The 26,265-nt window shown below is 39.2% G+C and overlaps 1 protein-coding gene across 6 annotated transcripts; it reads left to right on the forward strand.

Annotated features, from left to right (window-relative positions):
* Positions 1–3,404: 3,404 nt before the first annotated feature.
* LOC144505154 (clathrin light chain A-like) lies at positions 3,405–17,996 on the forward strand. Of its 6 annotated transcripts, XM_078231065.1 has the most exons (7): positions 3,433–3,683; positions 10,437–10,483; positions 11,564–11,681; positions 12,283–12,394; positions 14,292–14,345; positions 15,930–15,986; positions 16,110–16,142. In XM_078231065.1, exons 1-6 carry the CDS (start codon positions 3,494–3,496, stop codon positions 15,979–15,981), a joined length of 573 nt encoding a protein of 190 aa, XP_078087191.1. In that variant the 5' UTR covers positions 3,433–3,493; the 3' UTR covers positions 15,982–15,986; positions 16,110–16,142. The 6 variants fall into 6 exon arrangements, with proteins under 6 accessions (XP_078087189.1, XP_078087186.1, XP_078087190.1 ...); XM_078231060.1 differs by lacking the exons at positions 15,930–15,986; positions 16,110–16,142 and adding an exon at positions 15,462–15,762 and having other exon boundaries at positions 3,430–3,683; XM_078231064.1 differs by lacking the exon at positions 16,110–16,142 and having other exon boundaries at positions 3,432–3,683; positions 15,930–16,098.
* Positions 17,997–26,265: the final 8,269 nt, after the last annotated feature.

Here is a 26,265-nt window from a genome sequence, read left to right on the forward strand (position 1 = left end):
CAATTCCCCAACTTTTGTAGATGTATGGCACAGCAATACCTTATCTATTAAGATAATTAGCATTTTTCCATCAGCAGAGAGGGGAATAATCTGGGGGCATAGATTTAAAGTAATTGACAAAGGAATTAGAGGGGCATTAAGTATTGTTTTTTATCCAGAGGGTTTTGGAGTCTGTGGGCAGGATTTTATGGCCTCGCTCGAGCAAGACCGGAAATTCCCACCTGAGGTCAACAGACATTTCCGTTGTCCGTCCCTCGCCCCTCCGATTCTGTGGTGGGCGAGGTGGTAGAATTCTGGCGTGTAACTCACTGTCTGAAAGGATGGTGGAGATAGGAACATTTACATTTAAAAAATGCAGATGGATATGTACACAAAGTACAATAACTTACAGGGTTCCAATGAGCTGGAAGTTGGGATTAGATAACATAGCTCTTTTTTTGGCTGGCACAGACATGATGGACTGAACAGATTCCTCTGTGCTTTAAAACTTCCAATTTCTTAGGTAGTCAATGTAAGCTTAACAATATTTTCTTCAGTCTGTGCTGTGGAAATTGCTTTACATCAGATAGGAGGAGAATGGTGCAGTGGTTGGATTTTCACAATAGATTTTGTCGGAAAAAGTACCTGTACAGTGATTTCCAAACTGTGGGTTGTGACCCCAATTGGGGGTCACAGAGACAGTAAATGGGGTCACAAGAAATCAAATCACATGAAACTCCTACTTCATTGCATTGTCCCGCTAGTAGGAAGTAACCAGTCACAAGACAAACTCCTGGGAATTGGCCACTTTGATTAGCTGTGGCGGCTCTCATTAGGCAAGATGTGACACAACAATGCATCTACATCAATGTGTCAAAGATTTCCAGAAGCGGTTTCTCAGAGCGGCAGTGATGAAGACAGACGTGGATTTAATGACTGGCAGCAACCCGGCCACTGAAGATTTTTGTCACAGATTTATGTGTAGATCTATAATGCGCAAACTTGATCAATAGTATACTGAATATTACTGTGCTACTTTATGTCTGGAGTTGGGGTGAATTGTCAAGTGTTTAAAGTGCTGGAAATCAGTTTGGGTAGCACTATTCTAGTGGATGAACCTGTAAGGTGGTTGTAAACAGACAATGGAAATGCCACTGTAAATTAACGTGTTTAATATAGATATATATTTTAAATTTCCATAAAATTAAAAACAGCCAAAATACTGCATTTGATTTTCAATCACACCAAATGCAGGCATTCAAACACACATCATCATTGCACTGAGATTTTGGAATAAAGATGTTAATCTGAAATATTTTTGTTCATGAAACAATACAGCAAAAAAGGTTACATAATGCACCACAACCAAATAATTATGCTTCAGGGATAAATATATATCAGGTCATAAGGCTTCAGAGTCCTCAGGAACAATGATGGTTTCTTAAATTTCTATGCAGCTTGATTGTAACAGTGTGAAAGGTCGAAGAGAGAGATGAAATACTCAATCAGAGCTAACTGCTTGAGTTTTTTGATGAGGTGACAGAGAGGGTTGATGTTGGTAAGGCTGTTGATGTGGTGTACATGGACTTCCTAAAGGCATTTGATACAGGGCTGCACAACAGACTTGTGAGCAAAGTTAAAGGTCATGGAATAAAAAAGACATAGCAACATGGATAAGAAATTAGCTGAGTGACAGGAAACAGAGTAATGGTCAATGGATGTTTTTTTGGGCTGAAGGTTTGTAGTGGAGTTCCCCAGGGGTCAGAGTTGGGACCCTTGCTCTTCCTGATATATATCAATGACCTACACCTTGGTATACAAGGCACAATTTCAAAATTTGCGATTGATACAAAACTTGGAAGCATTGCGAATTGTGAGGAGGATAGTGTAGAACTTCAAAAGGACATAGACAAATTGGCAGGCAAGTGGCAGATGAAATTCTACAAAGAGAAGTATGAAGTTATTTATTTTGATAGGAAGAACGCAGAGAAGCAATATAAAATAAGGGTACAATTTTTACGGATGCAGAAACAGAGGGACCTGGCTGTATGTACGCAAAAGTCATTGAAAATGACAGGGCAGATTGCGAGTTTGGTAAAGCAAAATGAATAAAGCAAACAGTACCCTAGGCTTTATAAACAGGGGCATAGAGTGCAAGAGCCATGTTAACATTGTATGATGGTAGTCATGATGTGGAGATGCCGGCGTTGGACTGGGGTAAACACAGTAAGAGTTTTAACAACACCAGGTTAATGTCCAACAGGTGTATTTGGTAGCAAATGCCATTAGCTTTCGGAGCACTGCTCCTTCGTCAGATGGAGTGGATATCTGCTCCATCTGATGAAGGAGCAGCGCTCCGAAAGCTAATGGCATTTGTTACCAAATAAACTTGTTGGACTTTAACCTGGTGTTGTTAAAACTCTTACAACATTGTATGAAACATTGGTTCCGTCTCAAGCATTGGTTGAGTCCAATTCTAGGTGCCACATTGTGAGGAAAACTGTGAAGGCATTAGAATGAAAAAAGATTAATCAGAATGGTTCCAGGGATAAGAAACTTCAGTTAGATAGATAGATTGGAAAATTTGAAACTGTTTTCTTTGGAGAAGATTGAGAGGAGATTTGATAGAGGCATTCAAAATTATGAGGGGTTTGGACAGAGTAGGTAGAGATAAACTGCTGGAAGGATGGAAAATGAGAGGGCACAGATTTAAGATAATTGGCAAAAGACGCAATGGTGAGGTGACGAGAAACTTTCTCACAAAACGAGTTGTTAAGATCTGGAATGCACTGCATGAGACTGTGGTGGAAACAGATTCAATGGAGGCATTCAGAAGGAAATTAGATTATATCAATGTGCACGGTTACAGGAGGAAAGCGTGGGAATGGCACTCGGTGAATTGCTCATTGGGAGAGCTGGTGCAAACACAACAGGCTGAGTGGCCTCCTGATACACTGTGACAACTCTTGTGAGAATTTATTTTCCTAAGCTGGGCTTTTGAATGTAAATGAACAGCAATATGATGATAAGTTTGGGGCACTTTATTAATTACTTACAAAACAAAACTCCAGTGAGTAGACAACTTTAAGACAGGTTTGTTCCCTTAAGAAGGAATACGTAATATCCATGGATACGCTTTGAGGTCTTGAACGGTTTGGTTTGTGAGCGGTGCCCCTTTAAGAAGGTTGGGAGGGGCCTGGATTCCAGGGGGCTGATGCGGCCAGGCAGTACGCAGGCGCTGATCCGGGGGGGGAGGGGGGAGGCTGCATGGATGCGCTGATGAGGTGGCGGGCTGTGCGCATGCGCCGACGCACGGGGGGGGGGCTGTGCGCACGCGCCGATTAGGGGCACGTTGTGCGCATGCGCAGATGAAGGGCCGGCTGTGCGCAGACGCTGATGCGGTCACGTGGCCTCCAACCCGTTGAATAAAGGTGACGTCAGGCATCTAACTGCGTTTCCGGTTTCGGCCCTCAGCTGAGTTCCGGTTTTGTTCAAGCTGGAACCCGGTCTGAAGATGGCGGAAGATTTTGGCTTCTTCTCCTCGGACAACGGTACTACGGGCAGTGCCGAGGAAGACCCAGCCGCCGCTTTCCTGGCGCAGCAGGAGAGTGAGATCGCTGGCATCGAGAACGATGAAGGCTTCAGTATCTTGGACGGGGGAGAGGTGCCGCCGGCCTTACAGCCGCACTCACATGACGCTGGAGGTGAGGCGAGGGAGGAGGGAAGCGCCGGGGCCTTGGGTGTTTGCCGTCTGCGGACCTGGCCCAGGCGCCTGCCGCATTATTTCTGCAGCTTTTTCCGGCCTTTCCCGCTGCTTTGGCTCTTTCCTTATCTGGGAATCGGGTATCATTGAGGCCTCTGCGGCTGGAAGCTTCCCCCCCCCCCCCCCCCAGGGACGGAGGGAACCTGCCGACTCCCCGGTCTCTGAGCCCGCCGCAAAGTCTTCCGCAAGCCGCACAAATATCGCAGTGTCATCCCGGCAGCTAGCTGCCTGTGAAGGAGTTTGTGGCTGTGTTCCTGTTCACGCTGTTTCACTTTCCGCTTTGACTCTGCTCTGAGAGATTGCCTTTTAATTGTGCGTCTGTCAGTGAGTCGATGGCAAAGTAACTTATCAGCCTTCGCAGTTTTCTAATGTTTCCCGCGTAACGTCAGATCTATAAGCGTCCCGAGAGCAAATTCGCTTAGCTGTTAAACTGTGAGCGAAGCACTTTCCTTCCGCTTGGGGGCTGTTTATTTATTCTACCACGAGTTAAATGGAAATGCACTAATGTTCCCCCTTTCAGTATCCTCTTGCCGGTGACAGTAGATTTGTGACCTTTAGCGCTTGCTGCAACTGCACCTTAATAGGCGCAGTGCCGTGTCCAGCCGTTTACCTAGTTGAATAAAGCTAAATAGCTTTTCCTTATGACTGACTTAAATTTTCGACCATCGTTTGGTGTTAAGTGATTCTACAGAATTACTCCCCCAATTGCTTTTGCGATTGAAAACTCAGACTGAAGATCGTTTGGCTTTAAATTTTCTGCCTACACTAAGATAGGTGCAATAAATGTCAAAGTTCCATGAGTATTACTAAATGGTCGGATGGGCAAACAAGTGGCGATGGAATTATGCTACTTGAACTTTTGTTTAAAAAGTAACTGCAATTTGGGGTTTCTAGTTTAGATTCAAGATGTATTGGACATACAGACCATGAATCCTAGTTAAGAAAATGGCTAATTCGTGAAGGATAGCAATTTCAATCTGTTGATGGGTTAATGCTAATATTGAATCAAATAACTAGTACCTTTGCAGCAGATTTAACAGTAATATAGCAATAGCACTCTTGTAAGTAAATGTATTTGTAACTTTTGAAAACTGATATTTATTTCATGAATGATTTGTTTATAAGACAACTTGTCTACCATTCTGGATTGTATTTGCATGTTTAACAAAACTCTTGTTTAGGTTGGATTTGCCAGTTGGAAATATTTTGAACAGAGCCTTTTAGTATGCATCTTTCTATGTAGTTGATGACTTGTCAAATTACATACTGCACTTGCTCAATTCAATTTTTTAAAGCTTTGCCCTTGGGTGAAGGTCTATGATGGCAGCTAATCTCTATCCTACTGAACCACACATGAAGTTAAGTAATCTGATTTGACTTGTTTGTGATCCCTCCACAACCTTGCTTACATTAGAGAACTGAAATTCTATCTTTATTTCTCTCATCTTGATATGCTTACGGTAAGTTTTAATGTTCCTTTTTAGATCAGGTCAGTCAGCATTAAAACTCAAGACCATTATTCAGTGTATTAAAAGCTGATGTCCATAAACTGATAGGCAAACTTGGACACTAATGGGACCAGGGTTTGGAAATGTCAAGTTGGTGCAGAAGTTCACCCATGATTTTATTGAATGGCTGAGTATGATCTGGTTCAAATGTGTTCTTGAGGTCTTGATGATTTTATTTACTCGGCTATTTAGATCTATTCTTAATCATTGATCAACAGTGGATCTTCTTCCCCCACCCCCTCCAGAAACTTTTGTTGAAGGGCAACTTGGCACTAAATGATGTGGGCTACATCTAGTTATGGAACATGAAAAATGGGCCTGTGGCACCTGATTTGCTGTGGTGAGAATTTTCAGTTAAGCAGGATAGAGACCCTGTGCTGCACTTCTTGAAACGATACAAGGTGTATCAGGCAGCAGACTTGAATAACTGATTTTCAATTTTGTACGTTGAGGTTTGAGTGCCTATAAAGTTAAGATTTCCTTCAATTACATGTGCAAAACATAATGTGTAGTTCAGCTTGTCTGAAATGGTTACATCCCAATAGTCAAAGTTCATTGACCAAGCAGTTAAACTCTGGTCTGTTTATTTAATGATTAAACTTTGGGGTGGGTTGCGGGGGCGGGGTGGGGAGGAAGAGGATGCATGGGAGGAAAAAGATTCACTAGTATTATATAGTAAAGGTTGCATCTGCATTTAACAGTGAGAATGATGTAAGATGAAAAGTGCATGTTGCTTTAATTATCTTCCACCCTTTAACACTGTTTCACCTGAACTTGACTACCAGTCTGTAACAACATAGGGCATTGTCTCCAATTTTAAAAAGATTAGAATTTGTGGGCAAGATGTGAAGGTTAGCTAATTTGGGTATTGGAATTGTTTTAAGTTTTATAAAATGCATGAAAGAAATGAATTCTGATTAATCTATACGTTAACTGCTTTTTTTTCCTGCCTCCATTGCTACATTTCCTCATCGGTTCAGTATTTCATTACTGCAGTTTCCAGCCTTCAAGGCCTTGAGGATGAATAATCTGTCATTGACAACATTCCTGTAGGTAGGCAATCTGATCAATAATGAAAGCAGCCATCATTGCTTAACAATTGAGCTGCACTAAATGTTTTCTCCGTACCCTTCAATATAAAATCATGTGACTGAGTTTTTTGTCCTTGCCCTAGTTTATTCCTGAAAGCAGTGACCTATCTCTTATTAGTGTATTGTATGAATACCAGTAGCTATATGATTAAAGTATAACTAATACAGCCTATTCTCATCTGACATTGGCACAGATTTAACATCCAAGATTTCACCCCCTCCCTGTCAGTGATGTAGCCTGCTCTAGTTCTGCTTCTTGGCTGAAATTAGTTAATGTAGTGCAGATGAAAAATAGCTTGTTTTGGTTATGGCTCATCATGCTACTCAGCTATTGTGGCATGTATTTTTATTCCTTTAAAGAATAAAGAGAAGGGGGAAGATGCGCTATGTTAGTGGTTCCCACATCTATTGCTGTTCAGATACCTGTGCAAATTGAACCAATTTCTGTTGGAGAATTTTTAGGTGCTGCCTATATTCTGGATGATTTGGTTGAATAATCCATGACTCAAACTCTGCATGAGAGCACATCATGAAATTGTTAATCTGGTAATATTCAATATTTGCCCTGATGTGCTTTTATGGACTCTTGGGAGTATAGTGTTTGGTGCCAATGTGGGCACTGACATGACGTTTGGAGGGTAGACAAGACGAGGAATGCACAAATGGTAGGCTTTGAGATGGGTGCATGTTCACAAATCATGAATATAGCAGGATGGGTTGATAAAGTGGTTAAGAAGGCATATGGATACTCCACTTTATTGCTCAGGCAAAGTATACAAGCAGAGGTTATGCTGGAACCCTAAAACACTAGTTGAAGCAGCTTGTACTGGATACAGTTTTGTTCACTGCATTATAGGAAGGATGTGATTACACTAAAGAGGGTGCAGTTGAGATTTGGGGATGATGCCAGGAGTATATAACTTTAGCTATGAGGATAGATTTGAAAGGTTATTTTCTTTGGACCAGAAGGCTAAATGGGTAATGTGAAATTGAGACCTAAAGTATTAAAGACCCATTTCCCTTGGATATTGATAAATGGGAATGTAGATTTAATATTCTTGCTAGAAAGGTTGAGAATCTTTTTCATCCTGAGGGTGGTAGAGGGGTGTCCTAAGAATTCTGCCTGAAAGGGTGGTGGAGGCAGAGACTTTAAATGTCTTTTTTAAAAAAAGAAAAATTACTTGGATGTTAAATGCTATAACCTACAGGGACTGGTCTACATTCCGAGATAGAAAGTGGGATTGGGCAGGATGCATTTCTTCAGCTGATACAATGGGCTCAATTATTTCCTTTTCTGCCGCAAGTGTTTCTGTTTCACTTGTTTTGAAATTATTCTGCTGTATGCTATTGGCAAGATTGCTGCAGAAATTAGCATGAGATTGCAGCCATCCCAAACGTTATCAGAATCCAATTTGATATGCTACCTCAAACCTGAGAATATTTTGGTCCATTTGACCTTGCAGAATGAAAGGCAGCTATCTTAAATAATTTAAGCATCTTGTTGGTGTTGGCTACATATTAGAATACCTTCATTAGGCAGATCAAATTGTATTCTGAGCACATGACCTCTACAGCTATTGAGTATCTATTTTTGCTTTGCACTTGAGCATTACATATTGCCCTGAAATGTCAGTTAATGAAAACAAAATTTGCATGTCTTGTGTACTACTACCCTATTAAGCAATAAGTTTTTAGGACGCTGAATGATTCAATTTGTTTCCAAAGTTGAATAATCCAGTGCAATCAGCATTCGCAGCACTCTGTCATTGACAGAGCTATTGGGACAGATTTTGCTGTAGTCTGGTTTACAGCTTGGAAACAGGCCCTTTGGCCCAACTTGTCCTTTTTCTTTTAAACCCCTAAGCTAATCCCAATTGCCTGCATTTGGCCCATATCCCTCTATACCCATCTTATCCATGTAACTATCTAAATGCTTTTTAAAAGACAAAATTGTACCTTTCTGCTACTTCTGGCAGCTTGTTCTAGACACTCACCACCCTCTAAGACAAAATTGCCTCTCTGGACACTTTTCTTTGCATCTCTCCCCTCACCTTAAACCTATGCCCTCTAGTTTTAGACTCTCCTATCTAGCTGATCTGTGTCATTATTTTAGACCTCTATAAGATCACCTCTCAGCCTCCTATGCTCAAGGGGAAAAATTCCAGCCTCTCCTTATAACTCAAACCAAGTCCTGGTTGCATCCTAGTAAACCTTTTCTGCGCTCTTTCTAGTTTAATAATATCCTTTCTATAATGGGGTGACCAGAATTGCACACAAGATTCCAAGTGTGGCCTTAACAATGTCTTGTACAACTTCAAGATGTCCCAACTCCTGACTTCAATGTTCTGGCTGATGAAACCAGCATGCCGAATGCTGCCTTCACCACTCTGTCCACCTGTGACTCCACTTTCAAGGAGCTATGAACATGTACCCCTAGATCTTTGTTCTGTAACTCTCCCCAACACCTTACCATTACTTCCTGAGTAGAAGTAACATTGAACCTAATAATTTTTGTGGCATGAGCAGCAAATTTTGGCACCCATGTGCAGCTAAATGTGGACATCACAATTGCTGTGATGCCCTATTTGAAGCTGTATAAAGAATATATCGTGCTGGCTTCCCCACTCAAATACATTGCTTTGAAGTTACTGTGTTGCCTTAGGAACTAATTCCACAAATGAACTTGTTTCAAGAAAGACTTGGATTTATTTGGTGACCACCAGACACCAAAATACCTTGCAGCCAATGGGCAGCATGCTGGCAGTGGTTAGCACTGCTGCCCCTCAGTACTGGGGACACTGGTCAATTCTGGCCTTGGGTGACTCTGGAGTTTGCACATTCTCCCCATGTCTGTGGGCATCCTCGGGTGCTCTGGTTTCTTCCCACGGTGCAAAGATGTGTGGGTTAGGTGGTTTGGCCATGCTAAATTGTCCCTTTGTGTCCCAAGACGTATGGGGTAAATATGTGGGGTTATGGCATAAGCCTGGGTAGGAGTTGGTGCAGATTAGATGGGCTGAATAGCTGCCTTCTGTGCTATAGGGATTCTGTGATTCTGAAGTGCAGTCACTATATTGTAGGAAATGTAGCAGTCCACTTGTACACAAACAGCAATGGGATAATGACCAAATCTCCTTTATGGTATTGATTGCAGAGCAAATATTGATTTGATCACTGGGGATAATCCTCACTCTTCAAAATACTAGTGAGTTTTTATACATCCACCTGAGGGCTGATGGGGTTTCACTTTTATTGTCTCATTACAGCACCTCCAGCAGTGACGCACTCAATGCTGCACTCGAGTGTTGATCTTGGAGGGTTTTTTTTAGCTGAAGTTCTGATGAGACTTGAATCTACTTGGATGAGTGCTACCAGCAGCCATGGATGATTGTTGGTACCCTTTAATGATGCAGTTTAGCTTAATTACTGCTAGTCTCTAGCACTGAAATTTAACTTGTGGAATCCTTTTATTAATTTTGTTAGATATCAGTACATCTGTTTTTTAGACCTGACTCAACTTTGAATTCACTACTTTAATTGACATTTGCTAGTTTGGACCCTTGCTGTACGCTGCTGCTTTTGCTGGTCCTGGATACTTTGTAGAAGCTGCTACTCTTTTTGGATATTGTAGTTCGTGTAAAATCCCATAAGTTTAACCTTAAGGTTAAGAGTAATGGCTTGCTGCTCACTGCAAAATGTATCCGAACATGTTCATTCTGCAAGCAAGCTGTGCAGTGGATTTCAGTTGAACTTTAATCTTTCTCTCCGTATCTGAGTCACACCATGGGACTTCAGGAAGCAATTCCATACTCCTTTAGCGTTGAACCATGGCAATTGTCAAGTATGGATTTCATTTCTCCATGATTTTTGAAGTTTACGTGCCCTATTCTGAATAGTTGTGATATAAACCATTAATGAAATTTTACATTGCAGCCTTGAAATCAGATGAACTGAGACGTTGCTTCAGAAATGGTACATTTGGCAAGAGCTGTCTGTAGCCTAGATTTTTAGTGCTATTGCTTTTCAACTTGACAATGTTTTCCCTCTGTTTGTCATTAAGCATTGTTGCATCTTCATAGTCAATTTTTTTCATTTCAGGTGATTTTGAAGAGGAACTAACTGCTGTTAATGGAGAAGTATACCAGGTTGGTGTGGAAATAGTTTTTTAAAAATCCAGTAATTAAAACACCTTCTGTAGTTTCTCTGATTTTGTTTAATATATCAAACATCAAATTTGATTTGCAGTGAGTGAATTACTAGAGATGCTGAAATTAATTGTTTAGCAGATTTAAGTAAAATTGTGATGCACTGATTTTAGTTGTAAAACTTTATATAGTATATTAGTTTATATGTATATTAGTTAAAATATTCACTTGGTTTTTAAAAAAATCTTTACCCATTTGCAAATATTGTCCTTGTAACAATATATTGGCTTTGATAGTTGCTGTTAATTTTGGGTTTCGATCAAGAAGTTGACAGTGATTCAGAATGAAATGTTAGAATTTCAGTTCTAGGTTTTCCATAAAGCGCTGGCGAAGTTTGAAGTTTTTTACCCACAGGGTGAGGGTGGTTTGGAATTTGACTATTTGAAAGTGAGTGTTTAAATCCTAGAGAGCTATGAATGAATAGCTGGAAAGTGTGATTAACATGGATAGCTCTTCCTTAGCCAGTATAGACACAATAGATCAAATGCTGTAAATTCTCTAGTGCACAAATTTTGAAGTGCATATACTCCAAATCTTCAGATTTTGTCATTAAACATCTTATTTCCAATTTGATTAGAATTGTTTCCAAGTGAACATGAGTTACTCTGGTGTGAAATTATGTGCAATGTGCCAGATGCTGGTGGAATTTACAATGCCCTTCCAGCAGGCAATCACCAGAATAAAAAGGCTTGGTGATTGACAGCAGGATGTGAATGTCATAGTTTGAAATCACTTAGGCATTGATGTCATAAATCACTATGCAAGTGGCTGATGTCACAAAGCTTAAGTGACTGCAACATATGGTGGACTAGTGTTCAAGGGATAAACCATCTTCAAAATGAAGAGAATAAAAACGCTGATTGGACCCATCAGAATGTTCTGGGTACTATAATATGCATATTTTAGCATAACATGAAAGACTTGAGAGTTGTCCATATTCTTGTAGATTTAAGCAGCAGTTAATTGCAAGGTCCATGAACACAAATTGAGTTGTACTTGTGTAATCATCTGTTGATACAGGAATCAAATTGTTCAAATGATAGTTATGCAGCAATAGCTCGAGCAGATCGCTTGAGCCAGGAACCAGAGAGCATTCGAAAATGGAGAGAGGAGCAGATAACTCGCCTAGAAGATCTTGGTAAGAGGAACATTTTTGTTTAACATTGCATTAAACTGTCTTGTTTCTAATCAAAGCTTATCCACATTTTTTTTTCCTGCTACTATTTGGCCTAAAAATTAGGAACTAAATTCTATTATTGTAGATGAGCACCTTTAACTCAAGAGAAAGAAGTTTGAAATGTAAATGCTACTAGTGTGGTAAAAGATTGCCTACACTGAAGAATATCCCTGTGTATTGCAGCTTGTGATTAACTTAGTCCCTGTATATTTTTCAATTTGCAGCAATTTTATTCAATTATACATGACAATTATTTGGTCACTGAATTAACAATCTGTGGCAATCTTTTATTCTCAAAACCAAGATGTCCAACTTTTTTCTCTTGAAGAAAGCATATTCTGAGGGAAACCTTCAAAAACTGAAATTGGGGAATGTGAATGAATTTTGCTCTTTGTTTTGGACATTGGCCTGTTCTGTCCAAGAAAAGGTGTTGACCTGGAATTTAACTAGTTTATGCCATGTGTGGAAGCTTTTCTCATCTGAATGACTGAAAAGATTATTCATCTAAACAAGTTTTTCACTTGCTGCTCCACAACTGTAGCATTGTTTTTCCTGTCCTTAGATGCTGCTTCTCGGAAAGCAGAAATAGAATGGAAAGAGAAGGCAAGAAAGGAACTAGAAGAATGGTATGTTCGACAGAATGATCAGTTGGAGAAAATAAAAAAGAATAACAGGTATGGCTAAAAAATTAATCTTTGCATTTTTTACAAACAAATCATTATTGTAAATGAGAATTGGTTCTCACCTAGTTAAATATATTGTAAAGTCTTGCCAAAAACTGACAACCTGCTGATTTCAAGTCAGTTATGAACCATAAATGGCACCGTATACATTTAGGTCCTAACCATTCTGCATTGATGACCAAACTTAATGTCTGTCTGCAGAATGAAATGATTTCATTCTTGCCAAGTACAAGTGATGACACAATTGGAGTTTCAAAGTTGGTGAATTAAGCAATAACCTGAACATTCAAAAATTGAATCCAGTGTAGTCTGAATTTAGTATTGCCATTTAAGTACAATTCACAAATTCTCACATTTGTTATACTACAGCTGGATGTCACATCTTCACTATGTACAGTTAAGAGTACGCTTTTTTTATAAGATCTCTTATGAAGGGGTTCATTTGCCTATACTATGTCTACAGCATGCTTGGAGTATGATTAAATCTTGTGTTTTGGGTGGGGGGAGGTGGGGAGAAAGAGAAATGAACACCAGTCTGGATATTTGCATTTTGTCAACTGAAATAAAACTCTTTTCTTTTTTTAACTTGCAACATGTATTTCTCCAGTGCACCTTGCAGTTGCCAAACACCTGCTCTGGGGAAGCAGATCCCAAAAATATAGGCAAGAGTTGCTGAGGAACAGCTACACATTTATACAGGTTCTAAAATCTCTGGTGGTTATTGCAGAACTTTGTATGAGATGTTGATTAAATTCTAAACCAATGATAATACCTGTAAAGCAGATTTTTAATAAGCAATGCAAGTATTGAGCATTGGTTACAGAAGAATAATCAAACACTGCCATTTGGCAATTAGATCTCTAAAACCATGCACTTTTCAGAATTGGATCTCCAAGACCGTGCACCTTGCAGAATGTAGATATTAAGCCAATTAATACTAACCATTTGAAGGACTTCATTTCTCCATTTATGGGTATTTACATCCAGGCACAGATCTCTGAAGGTGACAAGACAAATTGCCTTTTTTAATAAAGTCCTTTGCTTTATGGCAGAGTTCAAAAGCAAGCAAGGAACACAATCCTTTTCGACTTGGTGGTGGGCCTTGGCCAAAGTGTTGTCCAACACACAGTTGTCAAAACCTCGGGTGCAGAGGACATTGGACTACTGCCGGGGAAATGGACTTCCAATTGTGGAGGGGTTGGGGGGAACCTTTTTGCATAAAGTTGGTAACCCAGAGGGAGCAGATTTGAAAACCAACAAAATTCAGGACCAGTGAAGAAATTTAAGCTTTAATCTAGGTTCCACTGCCTGAAAAGTTGGGTGAAGCAGATTCAATGTCGCCATCTCAAAAGGAAATTGAGCATACAATAAGTGGAGTTGGATAATTGGATACACCATTATGATTCTCTAATTTGCAAAAGATCTCTTTTGAGCGAGAGCAATATTGTAACATTTGGGGGAAATCTGCAATACAATTTGGACAATTATTTGGGATGATTTGACTTTTATAAAGCATGCTTAGAGGCTTAATGTTTTGACAAATAACAATGTATAGCTGTTTGTTTCTGGAACTGTATGCAGAGATAACAGATTTAGTGAAAATGGGGATTGCAAATTTAGTAGTCATTGTAAAATCCACTTTGCTTAGTGCTCTAATACTCTTTTCAACTGTAGATTTCCAAAAGATGACTTTCAACTTAACAATTCTAGTTTTATTACAGGCAAAGGTGAAATACTTGCTACTGCAAATACTAAACTCTTATTAAAATATTAACACTGTCCTTCCTCTTTTTTCCTTTATCTTTCTCTACCCACCTGTTGCAACTTCTGTGCTCCTTTCCTGTTGGTCTGCGGGTTCACTTTCTGGACTAACATGCATGTGCACTAGGATCGCTGATGAAGCTTTCTACAAACAGTCCTTCGCTGATGTGATAGGCTACGTGTATGTTTGCTACTTATTTTTCTTAGTTCTATAGCATTTAATTTAGAATTCCATAGCTCTTTCAAATCTTAATGGAAGCACTCTGAGACTTGAAGGTGTTTTTACTATGTCTGCATTTTATTGAACAGTCCAGTGGACACATCCAATGCTTGTAGAACCAGATTTTTAACAGAGTTTTTTAATATGGGAATTTTAGTTCCACAAGGTGTAGATTAATTTTGAGGCTAGTTACATTGTTATAGGCATGGTTCCATTGTCTTTAACTAACTGTACTGCCTTAAGTGATGGCTACTCTGGTGATATTAGATGGAGCTAATTTGACATGCTGTTAAATCTCATTTTATCAATAGATGTACAGTACCTTTCAGAAGTCCATGAGTGATCATAGCACTGTCCCTAGCTACTCATCTGCACGGAGGCTAATTAAAATATCTGAGCTGGTTAAAGTCAGCTAGCTTAGTATGAACTGGGGATTGAATGCAAGACTCTTGAATGTCTTTTCTAATTCCGATGTTCAAACTTCATAGCGATCCATTGAACTTTTTTCAATGTACTATTCAAGTACACACCCATTTAAAGACTATGCATGAATTTAAATACTGAATAAAGTATATCCTTGTTGTGGCAATTCCTTAGTTTTACAGCAAGCCTTCATTTAACATGTCAAAGACCATCATTTGAATATCATGCAGTTTTGGGCTGTCTGCTAAAGGAAGGATTGAGGCAAAGAAGAAATTGATAAATATGTATAAAAGTTAATGTTTGGATACTGAGTTGTTTAACAATGAAATAATACAGTAGCAAAATGAGTTCTAGTGTTTTGAGTCTTGTAGAACAAGATGTGGATGTAACCTAAGGTTACATTAAGACAAGATTTTTTTATACTTGGCTGTAGGGCTGTGAAACATATTATAGTTGGATGAAAGCAGAAACGAGGTTAGCTTCTAAGAATCAAGATGAGATGCTGGAAAAACTGAGCATCTTCAGGAGAGCAATAGCTAAAGAATAGTGGGTTGAAAAAAATATAACTAGTAGTTGAAATATTGGGCAACTAATGCCAGTTTAAAAATTCAACACTGCTGTACTATTTATAATTGTCTGATACCTCCTTTCCAGCTATCATTGCCCACTGTTTGGTCACCAATTGAAGCCAGTAGTCTTCAAACAAAGGCTATTGCTTCTGAATTTGTGCATTTCCCCATCTTTGGTGAAGGTCGAAGAAACAAAGTCAGGGTCAATTTGTGCACCAAAGTGGATAGCATTGGCCTTTGAGCATACTACTCTTCAGCAAAAGAGTAGTTGAGAACGTGCAGACCTGAAGTTATTTTACAACACAATGCTAACAGTAAGCCAAGATTGAAGTAACTGAAATGGTGATGCTTGATACTGGCCTTGTACACAGGAATTTTTGAGCAGAGCTAATAGCTATATGATTAACTAAGAGCATCCAATGAGCCATGTGACATCTAATGTTCAAATAAGTTTTGGCTCCAAGTCACTAGGTCAAATTGGAAGTACTGGCTCCAATACTGCTGTTTTACCTATAGTTTTTTTGCAGTGAAGGTACCATATTTTCTATTTTAGATCTCAACGACTTGTCTGCATTTCATCTCTTAATTTCTTCATGGTTCAATGACTACAGTAAGTCAAGATGTACTTGACCCATTTGTCTCCAGATATTCTGATCAAACTCCATCCCTTCATTTCAGTTCTATTCTTCATGCTGTAATCCTGAAAGTGTCTAACCTCTTAATCTGCTTTCAGACACATCTGTCCAAGCTGATCTTCACCCTCCTGGTAATGAGCGCAAAGGATATTTGGCTTTTGATTTCTGACGTAACAAACTAAATTCCATACACTCTGGTTTGAAGACAAGTGTAAATCCAGAGAAATGGATACTATAAATGTTAATCTTAGATTTTCAATCCCAATTGAATGAAATTTTGATAGTCCTTGTCCAAATTGGTATGTATTGTGATTGCAGTTTTTTTCACAAATTTGAGTACTTGTGACTTGCAAAGTCTTGCCCCCCCTTGTGTAAAGGAAAGTGACAAGGAGCTGAAAATGGAATATTTCTGTTCTTTTGCCGAACTGTGAAAAATTGGTTCAGTAGTTTAGTGGTTGATTCTGGACTAAACTTTAAATTAAGACATCACATCTCAATGCTGAGCTGTGATGTGAATTTAATAAATGCTGCACAGCCATAAATGGCATTAGCTATAGCTCAATCATTCCACTTGCATGCAACAAATTACTCGGAACAAACATTATTTTAATGCACAGCTTGTTTGTTATGTTGTCATTTCAGTTTTCCATCAAATTATGCATTTCTTTAACAATCCATCCTTTTAGTCAGTAGTGAATTTAAAATGTAGTCTAGGAGGAAGTGATATTGAATGGAAAGCTTGCTTTATGCATTGGTAATTCGGATACATGCGAACAAATCTTGAAGTTAAGTTTAATCTGAGATTGAATTCTGTCCAGGTTGTTAACTTTCAAGTTTAGAGCAGCAGTGATGCTTTATTGAAAAAGTCTGGAAAATCAATATGAAGCCTTAAACTGTTGAGTTTTTATCTTCAGTATTATACAGAATGCTTGTGACTAAGTGTCTAGCCATACAGACATGAAGGTTCTAGATTCAATCCCTAGTCTCTTACTAATGCAATTGCTCTTGCTGGAGTAATGTTGAGAATACAAGTTATCCCATTTCCAGTTAAAGGACTGGAATTGCCCAGAATTTGTGCTCCCAATTGCTATGGCCAATCCTTGCTGGAACATTTTCTATTAAGCATCTGAAGGTGGGGTGGGGAAAAGAGATGGAATGCTAGGCTCTGCTGTAATAATTGATTAACCTGCCAGCTTGCCTGCTGAATAGCAACTGCAAGTATTGTAGGGCATCATTACTGCCTGCAACTATGCCAAGGAAGGATGCATTTCTTCAGAAGGTGGGGAAAATATTTGTAATCTTCAGTTGTAAATTTGCCAGAAGTAAGTAAGCTTCCACATTGAGCATGTATCAAAGTTTTGTTTGAAAATATTCTGATGTGCTGTGTTAGTCTTGCCTCATCTATGGCTTATCATTTCAGAGCTGCTGAAGAGGCCTTTGTCCAGGATTGCAATGAAGATACACCTGGAACAGAATGGGAGCGAGTGGCACGCCTTTGTGATTTCAATCCCAAAACCAACAAGCAGTCAAAGGATGTATCTCGTATGCGTTCTGTACTGATATCACTTAAGCAGTCACCATTAGTCCGCTAGACAGATGTTACATAACACTATTTGTGTGGGCTGCCTTACTAGCTATATCTAGTTGGATCCCACAAATTGATGGCCATTAGAATAGAAGGATGTGTTAGTCATTCCTGTTTGGACCAAACCATTGTAAATTACAAGATCTGTTTAAGTGATTTTTTTCTTTCAACTGTTCGTGTGGTTTAATGCCAATTTCTTGAGTTATTGGGCAATCCAGTAAAATGGTTACCTTCATACACTCCTGAATCTTAATGTTTAACTTTCTCAATTATTGATATCCCCACACTGTCCTTGTGCTGCATCACATTACTATTTATGCATGAATTATGAGTGCAATCTATTGGCCCTTGTTTAAAAATCATGTTGACTACACTTATGCATTAAAGGTTAAATATTAAATTGTTGTTTTCTTGTCTGTTTAAAACACTACATTGAACTAATGAAATTATTCCTGTGAGCATCCAAAACACTTCAGACACAATTATCAGATCTGTGTATGATCACCCCCACCTTAAGGATCATGAAATACAGTATCTTTCCTTTGACTAACGTGTGGCCAATTTTAAGCATTTATGATTTCTGATTCTGAAGCTCGGGCAATCTTGAAGTACCAATATACGCTTCCCCCCCCCCCCCCAACCACCTCCATATGTTCTAATTGACAGTATGGGGCTAAAGGATCACCTTTGATAGACTGTGCCTCAGTGGGGCTTCTACATTTGTTTCTCAAATCTCTTGAAGTGTATGTGGCTGGGGGGAAAAATCTATTGCCCTAAAATTTGAGGATTGTCACTGCACAAACCTTTTGGCTATTCTAAAAATTCTTAGCATCTGGGAAGTTGCATCTAGTTGAAGTTTAAATCCTGAGTCCAACATCAGTCTAAATATTGGGCCTAATGTATGTCATTGGCATGGGTCTGGTCCTAGGTGAGGACTAGAGTTCAAATCCTAGTGCAGCTTACTGATTCAATAAAGCTGGAAGAGAATACATTTGAAAAGAATCTTTAGGGTTGTCTTTCTCCAACACAAGTGACTATCACTTGTCAACCTAGATGCACTACTTTGCATTCATTGAAGCCATGATTCCCATCTTTTCTATTTACCCCCCACACCATGGGGGGTAATAAGACTATGATGCCCAAGCTAGTCCTATAGTTTGCATCCCATAAACACCCCAAGTGAAATACCAAACTCAATGGCTGAAAAAGTCTATCTCCAGTGCTGTTTTTAATAGTCTTGTTCTCAACTAATGTTATACTCTTATTTTCTCCTTCCCCGTTATGTCTAGATCCTCCAACTGACAAAATGGCTAGTAAGTGACAGCTGCTACATAGCCCAGGATTAGGTTGTCTTTTCACATTCTGGTGCCCCATTCTGACAAAATCTACATTGTCAAGGTCTGACTAGTGCACTCCTGCAAATATACTGGATTATGATTTCTTAGTAGTAAACACGTTTGACCTTGAATCTTCATTGCACTGTTTAGATTCCAGATGTTGAGGTAAAACATATGAAGTAATAGGCTGGCCTTGTTGCTTATTTCATACCCATACTCTGTGACACTGCACTAAAGTTCACGAGATTGCATGTTGAGTAATTATTGACCATCACTAATGAGTAATGTTATCAAAGCCATGTTTAAGTAGTGAATCTCCAACTAGTCTAGACTACCAACTTAATTCTGACATTTGGAATGCTTTGTTAGTGCCTGTTTCTCCAGCTGCTCTAAAAAATGTAGTGACCAGCTGCTTCTGTGCTTCCTTAACTAACCATTGCAGCTTCTAACTCTACTGAAGTGTAAACAATCCAGGTGATTTCCTTCAATGATCCACCAATTTCTGTACCATTCCTATCTTGTGTGCTGTTCATTGTTTTGCTAAACCACAATGTCCCAAAACACGAGCAAATGAAGTACTTTTTGAAGTGTTGTCACTGTCTTGTTAATAAAACTAGTACTATTTCTCCTGGTACACTGCTTCAGGGAACAAGAACTAAACTCCAGTGAATGAACTGATTATCTGAACAGAGTTATGTAGTAAATTCACCAATATTATTACCAAGGCTGCACAAACCAATTATTCAAACTTCTATTTGTGGGTTTTTGGAACTTTCTCACTAAATACCATGTTTGATCTGCAATAAATTGAATTATAGCCATCTGAATTAGCATCTCTCTTTATTCTGGGGACTGGAATGAAATGCTGTCTGCTTCACTTCTGATCTGAAATATGTATTAAAAACATTCTGGTCTAGGGTAGAGGCGGTGTCTGAGAAGGACATCTGGTTGATGGAAGAAGGTTGCTTTTTGGGGGGTGTTGGAAGGATGAGGTGATTGTCCTACTCTTTGTCTCCCTCCCCCCCCGACATTGGCAGACCCAGATATTATTCCTTCCAATTTCCATCATCTCTTTGACATTGTGTCTTGGTGTTATTTTGCCATTTGTTCCAATTACCTGTTTTATCATGTCTTAAATCAAAGTGAAAGTAATTGAACCTATTAATTCAAGTTTCCCCCTTAATCTGTTTTATCTTTTGGTCTCTTCTGTGAAAGGATTCCACTTGCAAGCTAGCCAATTTTGCTATAGTTGAGTGCTTTTGTATTTTCATCTCTTTAGATTGTCAAATGACTTAAAATAAACTTGCAATCCAGGTTGAATATTTTCCCATACAGATTTCACTTGTTCAGCATCTTTGAAAATGCTCCAGCTGTTTATTGGGAAGAAGAGCCCTTGTACAGCTGTGACAGTTGAAATTTGATTCTTAGGCTGACCTAACTGGTGCCTAAGGAATGCATGTGACAAAAGCCAGGGAGGGTTCAGTACACAAGGCAAGTAAATTCTTCCCCAACCAGTTGGAAATCATTACGCTCTAGTATGCTTAATATTTACCCATACTTGGCACAGGAATTTGGTTTAGCAACTTGTTTACCTCAAATTGTACCACACCTTTAAATAGCTATTTTGCCCTTCCCTGCATTTGAGATACTTATCCACCCTGATATCTGTTGAGCCTGCAGTTAATGTGATTGTGTTTTAAGGCCAGGCAAAAAAATAAACTGGACAGTGATTGAGATGCAGTAAGCACAAGCAACATTTCCTCCAATTTCAGTGCTCCTGTTTTATTTTGGGCAGGGGTAATGTTTTGTTCAATTTAATGTTTTGCTGTTTTAGAATGGGGATTTTAAAAAAAATTAATTGCATTGATGTTTCCAGAGGGGAGATAGTTGGGAGATGAAGCATCCGGTTGTGCGCAGACAATAAGCTGGCACCCACCTCTATTCTCAAAGAATATGCCCAAAATTCAGTAATCGATAAACTGGCATAACTTTTTTTTCTTTAAAAAGCCAAGTACTCTACCATTATGCAAAGGTGGGAAGGCATTGCAAGGATACAAAAAAAAACAGGTTAAATTACCTTTCACAAGTTCTTACACAGCTTGAAAATGGGTGGGAGCTCTGCATGAATTTCTTTGTAAAATTTCATAAAGGCGTGTTGTATTGTGAACTTTCAGTCAGTCCCTTGCATGGAATTCCAGTTTGCATTAATCAGTTATGGGTTTTGCTGTATGCCAAATCTTTATCAACTCCCACATTTGAAGACAAAATAAGAGTACTACAACTGTGAAATTACATTTCCTTTGGTTTTTATTCATTCCCGGCATATGGACATTACAGCTAGGCCAGCATTTTTATTCCCTTGAAGGTAGTGAACCACTGCAGTCTGATTATAGGTACCCCTGCAATGCTGTTGGGAACAGTTCCAGGATTCCACCTGACGAAGGGGCAGCACTACCAAATAAACCTGTTGGACTTTAACCTGGTGTTGTTAAACTTCTTACTTTGCTATTAAAGACACAGGGCTAGTCCGGTTCAGTTTCTGGTCAATGGTTTAACACCCCCCTCCCCGGCCTCAAGAATGTTAACAAGGGATTCATCAATAATGATGCTATTGAATGTGAAGGGGAGATGCCCAAGGCAGGTCTTGCTTCAGTATCTGAGTTGTGGTGAGTCATGAACAATTTTGCCACTGGAAATTTTATTTCTCAATCCATGTCTGCCTATGCTAGCTTTTTGCAACATCAAACAAAGCCCCAAGAACTTAATTGCAAGTGATCAACATATTCAATGTTAATTGTCCCTTGACTGAGATGAAGGTATCCTAACATACAAATTAGATTTATCCTACTAGAAAATTAAACAAAACTACTTGAGTGGTCTTGTGTAAAAAGTTGGAATGTGTTTACCGCTGTGATAGTTACTCTTAGGATAGATAGGCACACACTTGTGCCTTTCTGAAGATAATTGATTAATAGCTCTTGGAACTCCAGCTTGCTAGGCTGTACATTCATTTGGCACAGTACGTCCTATAGGTACTTTGAATCAACTACTTCCATCTGTGGACAGATTTTTGTCTGTGGAAGTGCTGTGCAAATTATTCACTGCCTTTCCTTGAATTGTTTTTAAACATGATCCTGCTACTTCTACTATCTATCCACTACTAAGTGGAACAGGTTTTATTCACCTACTTCCTGAAGAATATGGAATTTCTGTTCCAATTTATCTGGCAACTGTTCAATTTATTTTTAAAAAAAACAAGATTTGGTCTGTCAATTTGTACTTTTGCAGCATAACAAGGTCTCGTAATATGATCAGTTGAGCTCTCCATCCTCCACATTTTCCATGGTTTCATTTTTCACCACTAGTACTGCATCACCTATCATTTGTTTTAACTGTTAATTCTTGTACTGACTTAATTCAAGTCGGAGAACATTCCCACCCTCAATTGGTACCTGCCATGTTCAAGTGAACAATCAGTACAAAGCCCAGGCCCTAGATTTTTGATTGTACCTGAGGTTGTGCTGGATTTTGGGTTGGGTGAGACCTACACTTTCCCATGAGGGGAAATAGCCCCTTAAGAATATTATATGTTCATACCTCATTCTTCTAAATTCTAATGAGTATTGAGACTTGAGAAAGGATATACTGGCACTGGAGGGGGTGCAGAGGAGATTCACTAGGCTGATTCCAGAGTTGAGGGGGTTGGCTTATGAGGAGAGACAGGCTATACTCATTGGAATTCAGAAGAATGAGATTTTATAGAAACATAATTGTTTCCACTGGCGGGTGAAACTAGAACTAGGGTGCATAGCCTCAAAATAAGGGGAAGCAGATTTAGGACTGAGTTGAGGAGGAACTTCTTCACACAAAGGATTGTGAATCTGTGAAATTCCCTGCCCAGTGAAGCAGTTGAGGCTACCTCATTGTTTTTAAGGCAAGGATAGATACATTTTTGAACAGGAAAGGAATTGAGGGTTATGGTGAGCGGGCAGGTAAGTGGAGCTGAGTCCATGAAAAGATCAGCCATGATCTTATTGAATGGCAGAGCAGGCTCAAGGGGCCAGATGGCCTACTCCTGCTCCTAGTTATGTTCCAGTCACAACCTGTTTAACCTTTCCTCATAAGACAATCCTTCCAGACTGGATCATCCTAGTGAACCTTCTCCAAACTGCCTCCAATGTAATCTCTTTCCTTACATAAGGGACCAAAACTGCTCACAGTACTCCAGATGTGGTCTCACCAGTACCTTGTACAGTTGCAGCAAAACTTCCCTACCTCTATTTTTCAACCCCCTTGAAATAAGGGCTGATATTTCATTAGCCTTCCTGATTACCTGCTGCCACTACAAGCTAGCTTTCTGTGTTTCATACACAAGTACCCCCAATTCACTGTTGCAATTTTTCTCTTCCAAAATGATCAATTTCCCATATTATACTCCACTTACTTATCAATATCTTTGTGAATTGTTTGTATCCCTCAACTTGCCTTTCCACCTATTTTTGTGTCATCTGCAAATTTGACTGCAGTACATTTGCTTCCTTTCTCCAAGCCAGTGGGGAGAGGTGTTTTGAATTGTATACAATCAGTCACTACTTTATTTTTATTCATCACATTTTATGTATCGTGTGCTATGGCTCAGTTGATAAGACTCTTTCCTGAGTCAGAAGGTTCTAGATTCAAGTCCCTTTCTATGACTCGAGTACAAACCTCAGCTACCATTCTGGGACATGCTGTTTATCTGAGATAACCTGAGGCTGTCTTCAAGTCGTTGCAAAGAACAAGGTTGTTATCCTTGATATCCTGGCCAACATAAATCCTTCCTCCAATATTGTTAAAACTTATGTGGTCAGTTGTCACATGGCTATTTGTTGGAGCTTGCATTTCCTACATTTCAACAGTGACAATACTTTGGCTGTAAAGTGCTTCCAGATGGCCCCGTGGTCATATCTGCTTTATAAATGCAAGTCTTATACTTTGCTCCACTCTTATTTGGCTTCTACTGTAAGCAGTATTCTTTTCACCAGGAAAATGACAAGGGAACTGAAAAATGAACATTACAATATCAGTGAAGATCATGACAGGGGCTTCTGGTTTCCTGCAAATACCAGTCATATGCTCAATGAAAAAACTAGCAGTTTCTAACAATTAGCAACGGTTAATTTTTTTATAGAACACAATTCAAATTACTATAACTTTTACTCTTACGCAGAGCATGTTTGACACTTTACAGCACTCAAGTTACTTTTACTATTGAACTAAACTATCAAAACTGTCTGCTGGATGAAATGCTAAGTTGAGACCATGTACTTTTGTAGGTGAATATAAAAGATGCCATTGCACCATTTTAAGTGACAGAATTTTCCTGGTGTAGCTGCAGACTCTGAAATTCCAACAAAAACAGTAAGCAATGGAGGCACTTGATAGAAATGATTACCTGTCATCTGACTTATTTAAATAGATACTACCCAACCTGCGGAGTTTAATTGATGTCAAGCTAATATTTTTATCCCACTTCTAGTACTGCTGGAAAACAAATGTAATTGCAATGCTTTGTGCCGAGTAATAATTGTATTTGCGAGCTTAAAAACAGCAACTTACTTGAAATAATTTACTGGATGCAAATTATTTGGGATTGTTGTGAATGTAATGAAAATATGCAAATATAAACTGGGAAAAACCCCAGGGTCTTTAGAGTCAGTTAACTTGGTAGGTGTAGTACATGTGGTTCATAGACAAAGGAAGTGATGGGTTACTGGAAACTAGAGGTTTTTTAAAAAATGAGGCTATTTGAGGGGAAGGTGATGGCCTCGTGGTATTACCTTTAGAATATTAATCCATAAACTCAGCGAATATTCTGGGGACCTGGGTTCAAATCCCGCCACAAGTGTTGGGGCCTCAACTATTAAGGATCTATATTAATGTCTATGACGAAGAGACCAAGTAATGTATCTAAGTTTGCTGATGATGCAAAGCTTGGTTTTAAAAAAGTCTTCTGCTGAGATATAGACAATGATGAACAATTGTTTTCTGTACTGGATGAAGGTTTCCCAGAGTAGGTATAGGACTACTGCTTTTCTTGATCTATAATAATCCAGACTTGAGTATACAGGGCACAGTTTCAAAATTTGCAGAGGTCAGAAAACTTGGAAGTATTGTGAACTGAGAAAGATGGTGATTGACTTTGAGCTGACATAGGCTGGTGAAATCAGCAGAGACACAGATTAAATTTAATGCAAAGAATTTTGAAATGATGCATTTTGGTAGGATAGAAAGAACTATAAAAGGATACAAATCTAAAATGGGTGGAAGAGCAGAGGAATCTGGGGTATACATGCATAATCATTGAAGCTGGCAGGGCGGGTTGAGAAAGCAGTTAATAAACCAGACAGAATTGTAAAGACATGGTGTACAAATGGAAAATAAGTTATGAACTGAGTACTGTAGGAAGGATGTGAAGGCAAGTATAATTTTAAGGGTGAGATACTTCAGTTATGAGGGTAGATTGGAGAAGCTGGGACTGTTCGCTCTTTGAGATGGATGAGAGGATATTTGATAGAGGCATTCAAAATCATGAAGTATCTGGAGAAAGAAGATAGAGGGGAAATGTTCCCATTGGCAGAAGAATCACAAGAATTTTTTTTTTGCCAGTCACTTTTACTCATTGGTACCAAAGCAAAATCCTTTTATGTCGCAGTAACTGGGATCCAGAACGCATTGCCTGAGAATGTGGTAGAGGCCAATTCAATGGTGCCTTTAAGGAGGGAATTGGATTATTCTTCACCAGAATACAATTGCTGGGCTACAGAGAAAAGACAGGAATGATACAAACCGAGTTACTCAGAGAGCCAGCATGAACACAATGGGCTGAGTGGCCTCCTTTTGTACTATCGCTATTCTATGATTCAAATGACTATCAATGATTCTAATGACCATCAAACTAATTGATACAAATCATAGCTTGCTCTTCCTTATGGATAAACCTATCGCCTGATACAGCACCCAAACAGACCAGGCTCAGGCACACACATCCCAATAAATTAAGTGACACTTTGCAGAGAAAATTCTCAATGTAGATTAGCCCCTGGAAGGATATGCTTAGTCTGGTGACCACAAATGGGCAACGAATTTTTGGTTAACCAGTGGTACTTCTTGAGCTGATTTTATTTTAGATACGCCTCAATGATTGGTTAGTCGGTGTTGGAGGCAGCATTGACACGTTAGTCCGCTTTGAGGTCAAGTCTTAAACACTACCCACAGTGTTGACACTTTAGCGAAGGTTCATAACCACGGTTCCTGGACCCTGCACAGGGACCAATTTTCAGTGAATTAAAG

The sequence above is a fragment of the Mustelus asterias genome, chromosome 16 (assembly GCF_964213995.1).
Source record: "Mustelus asterias chromosome 16, sMusAst1.hap1.1, whole genome shotgun sequence".
Taxonomy (NCBI): domain Eukaryota; kingdom Metazoa; phylum Chordata; class Chondrichthyes; order Carcharhiniformes; family Triakidae; genus Mustelus; species Mustelus asterias.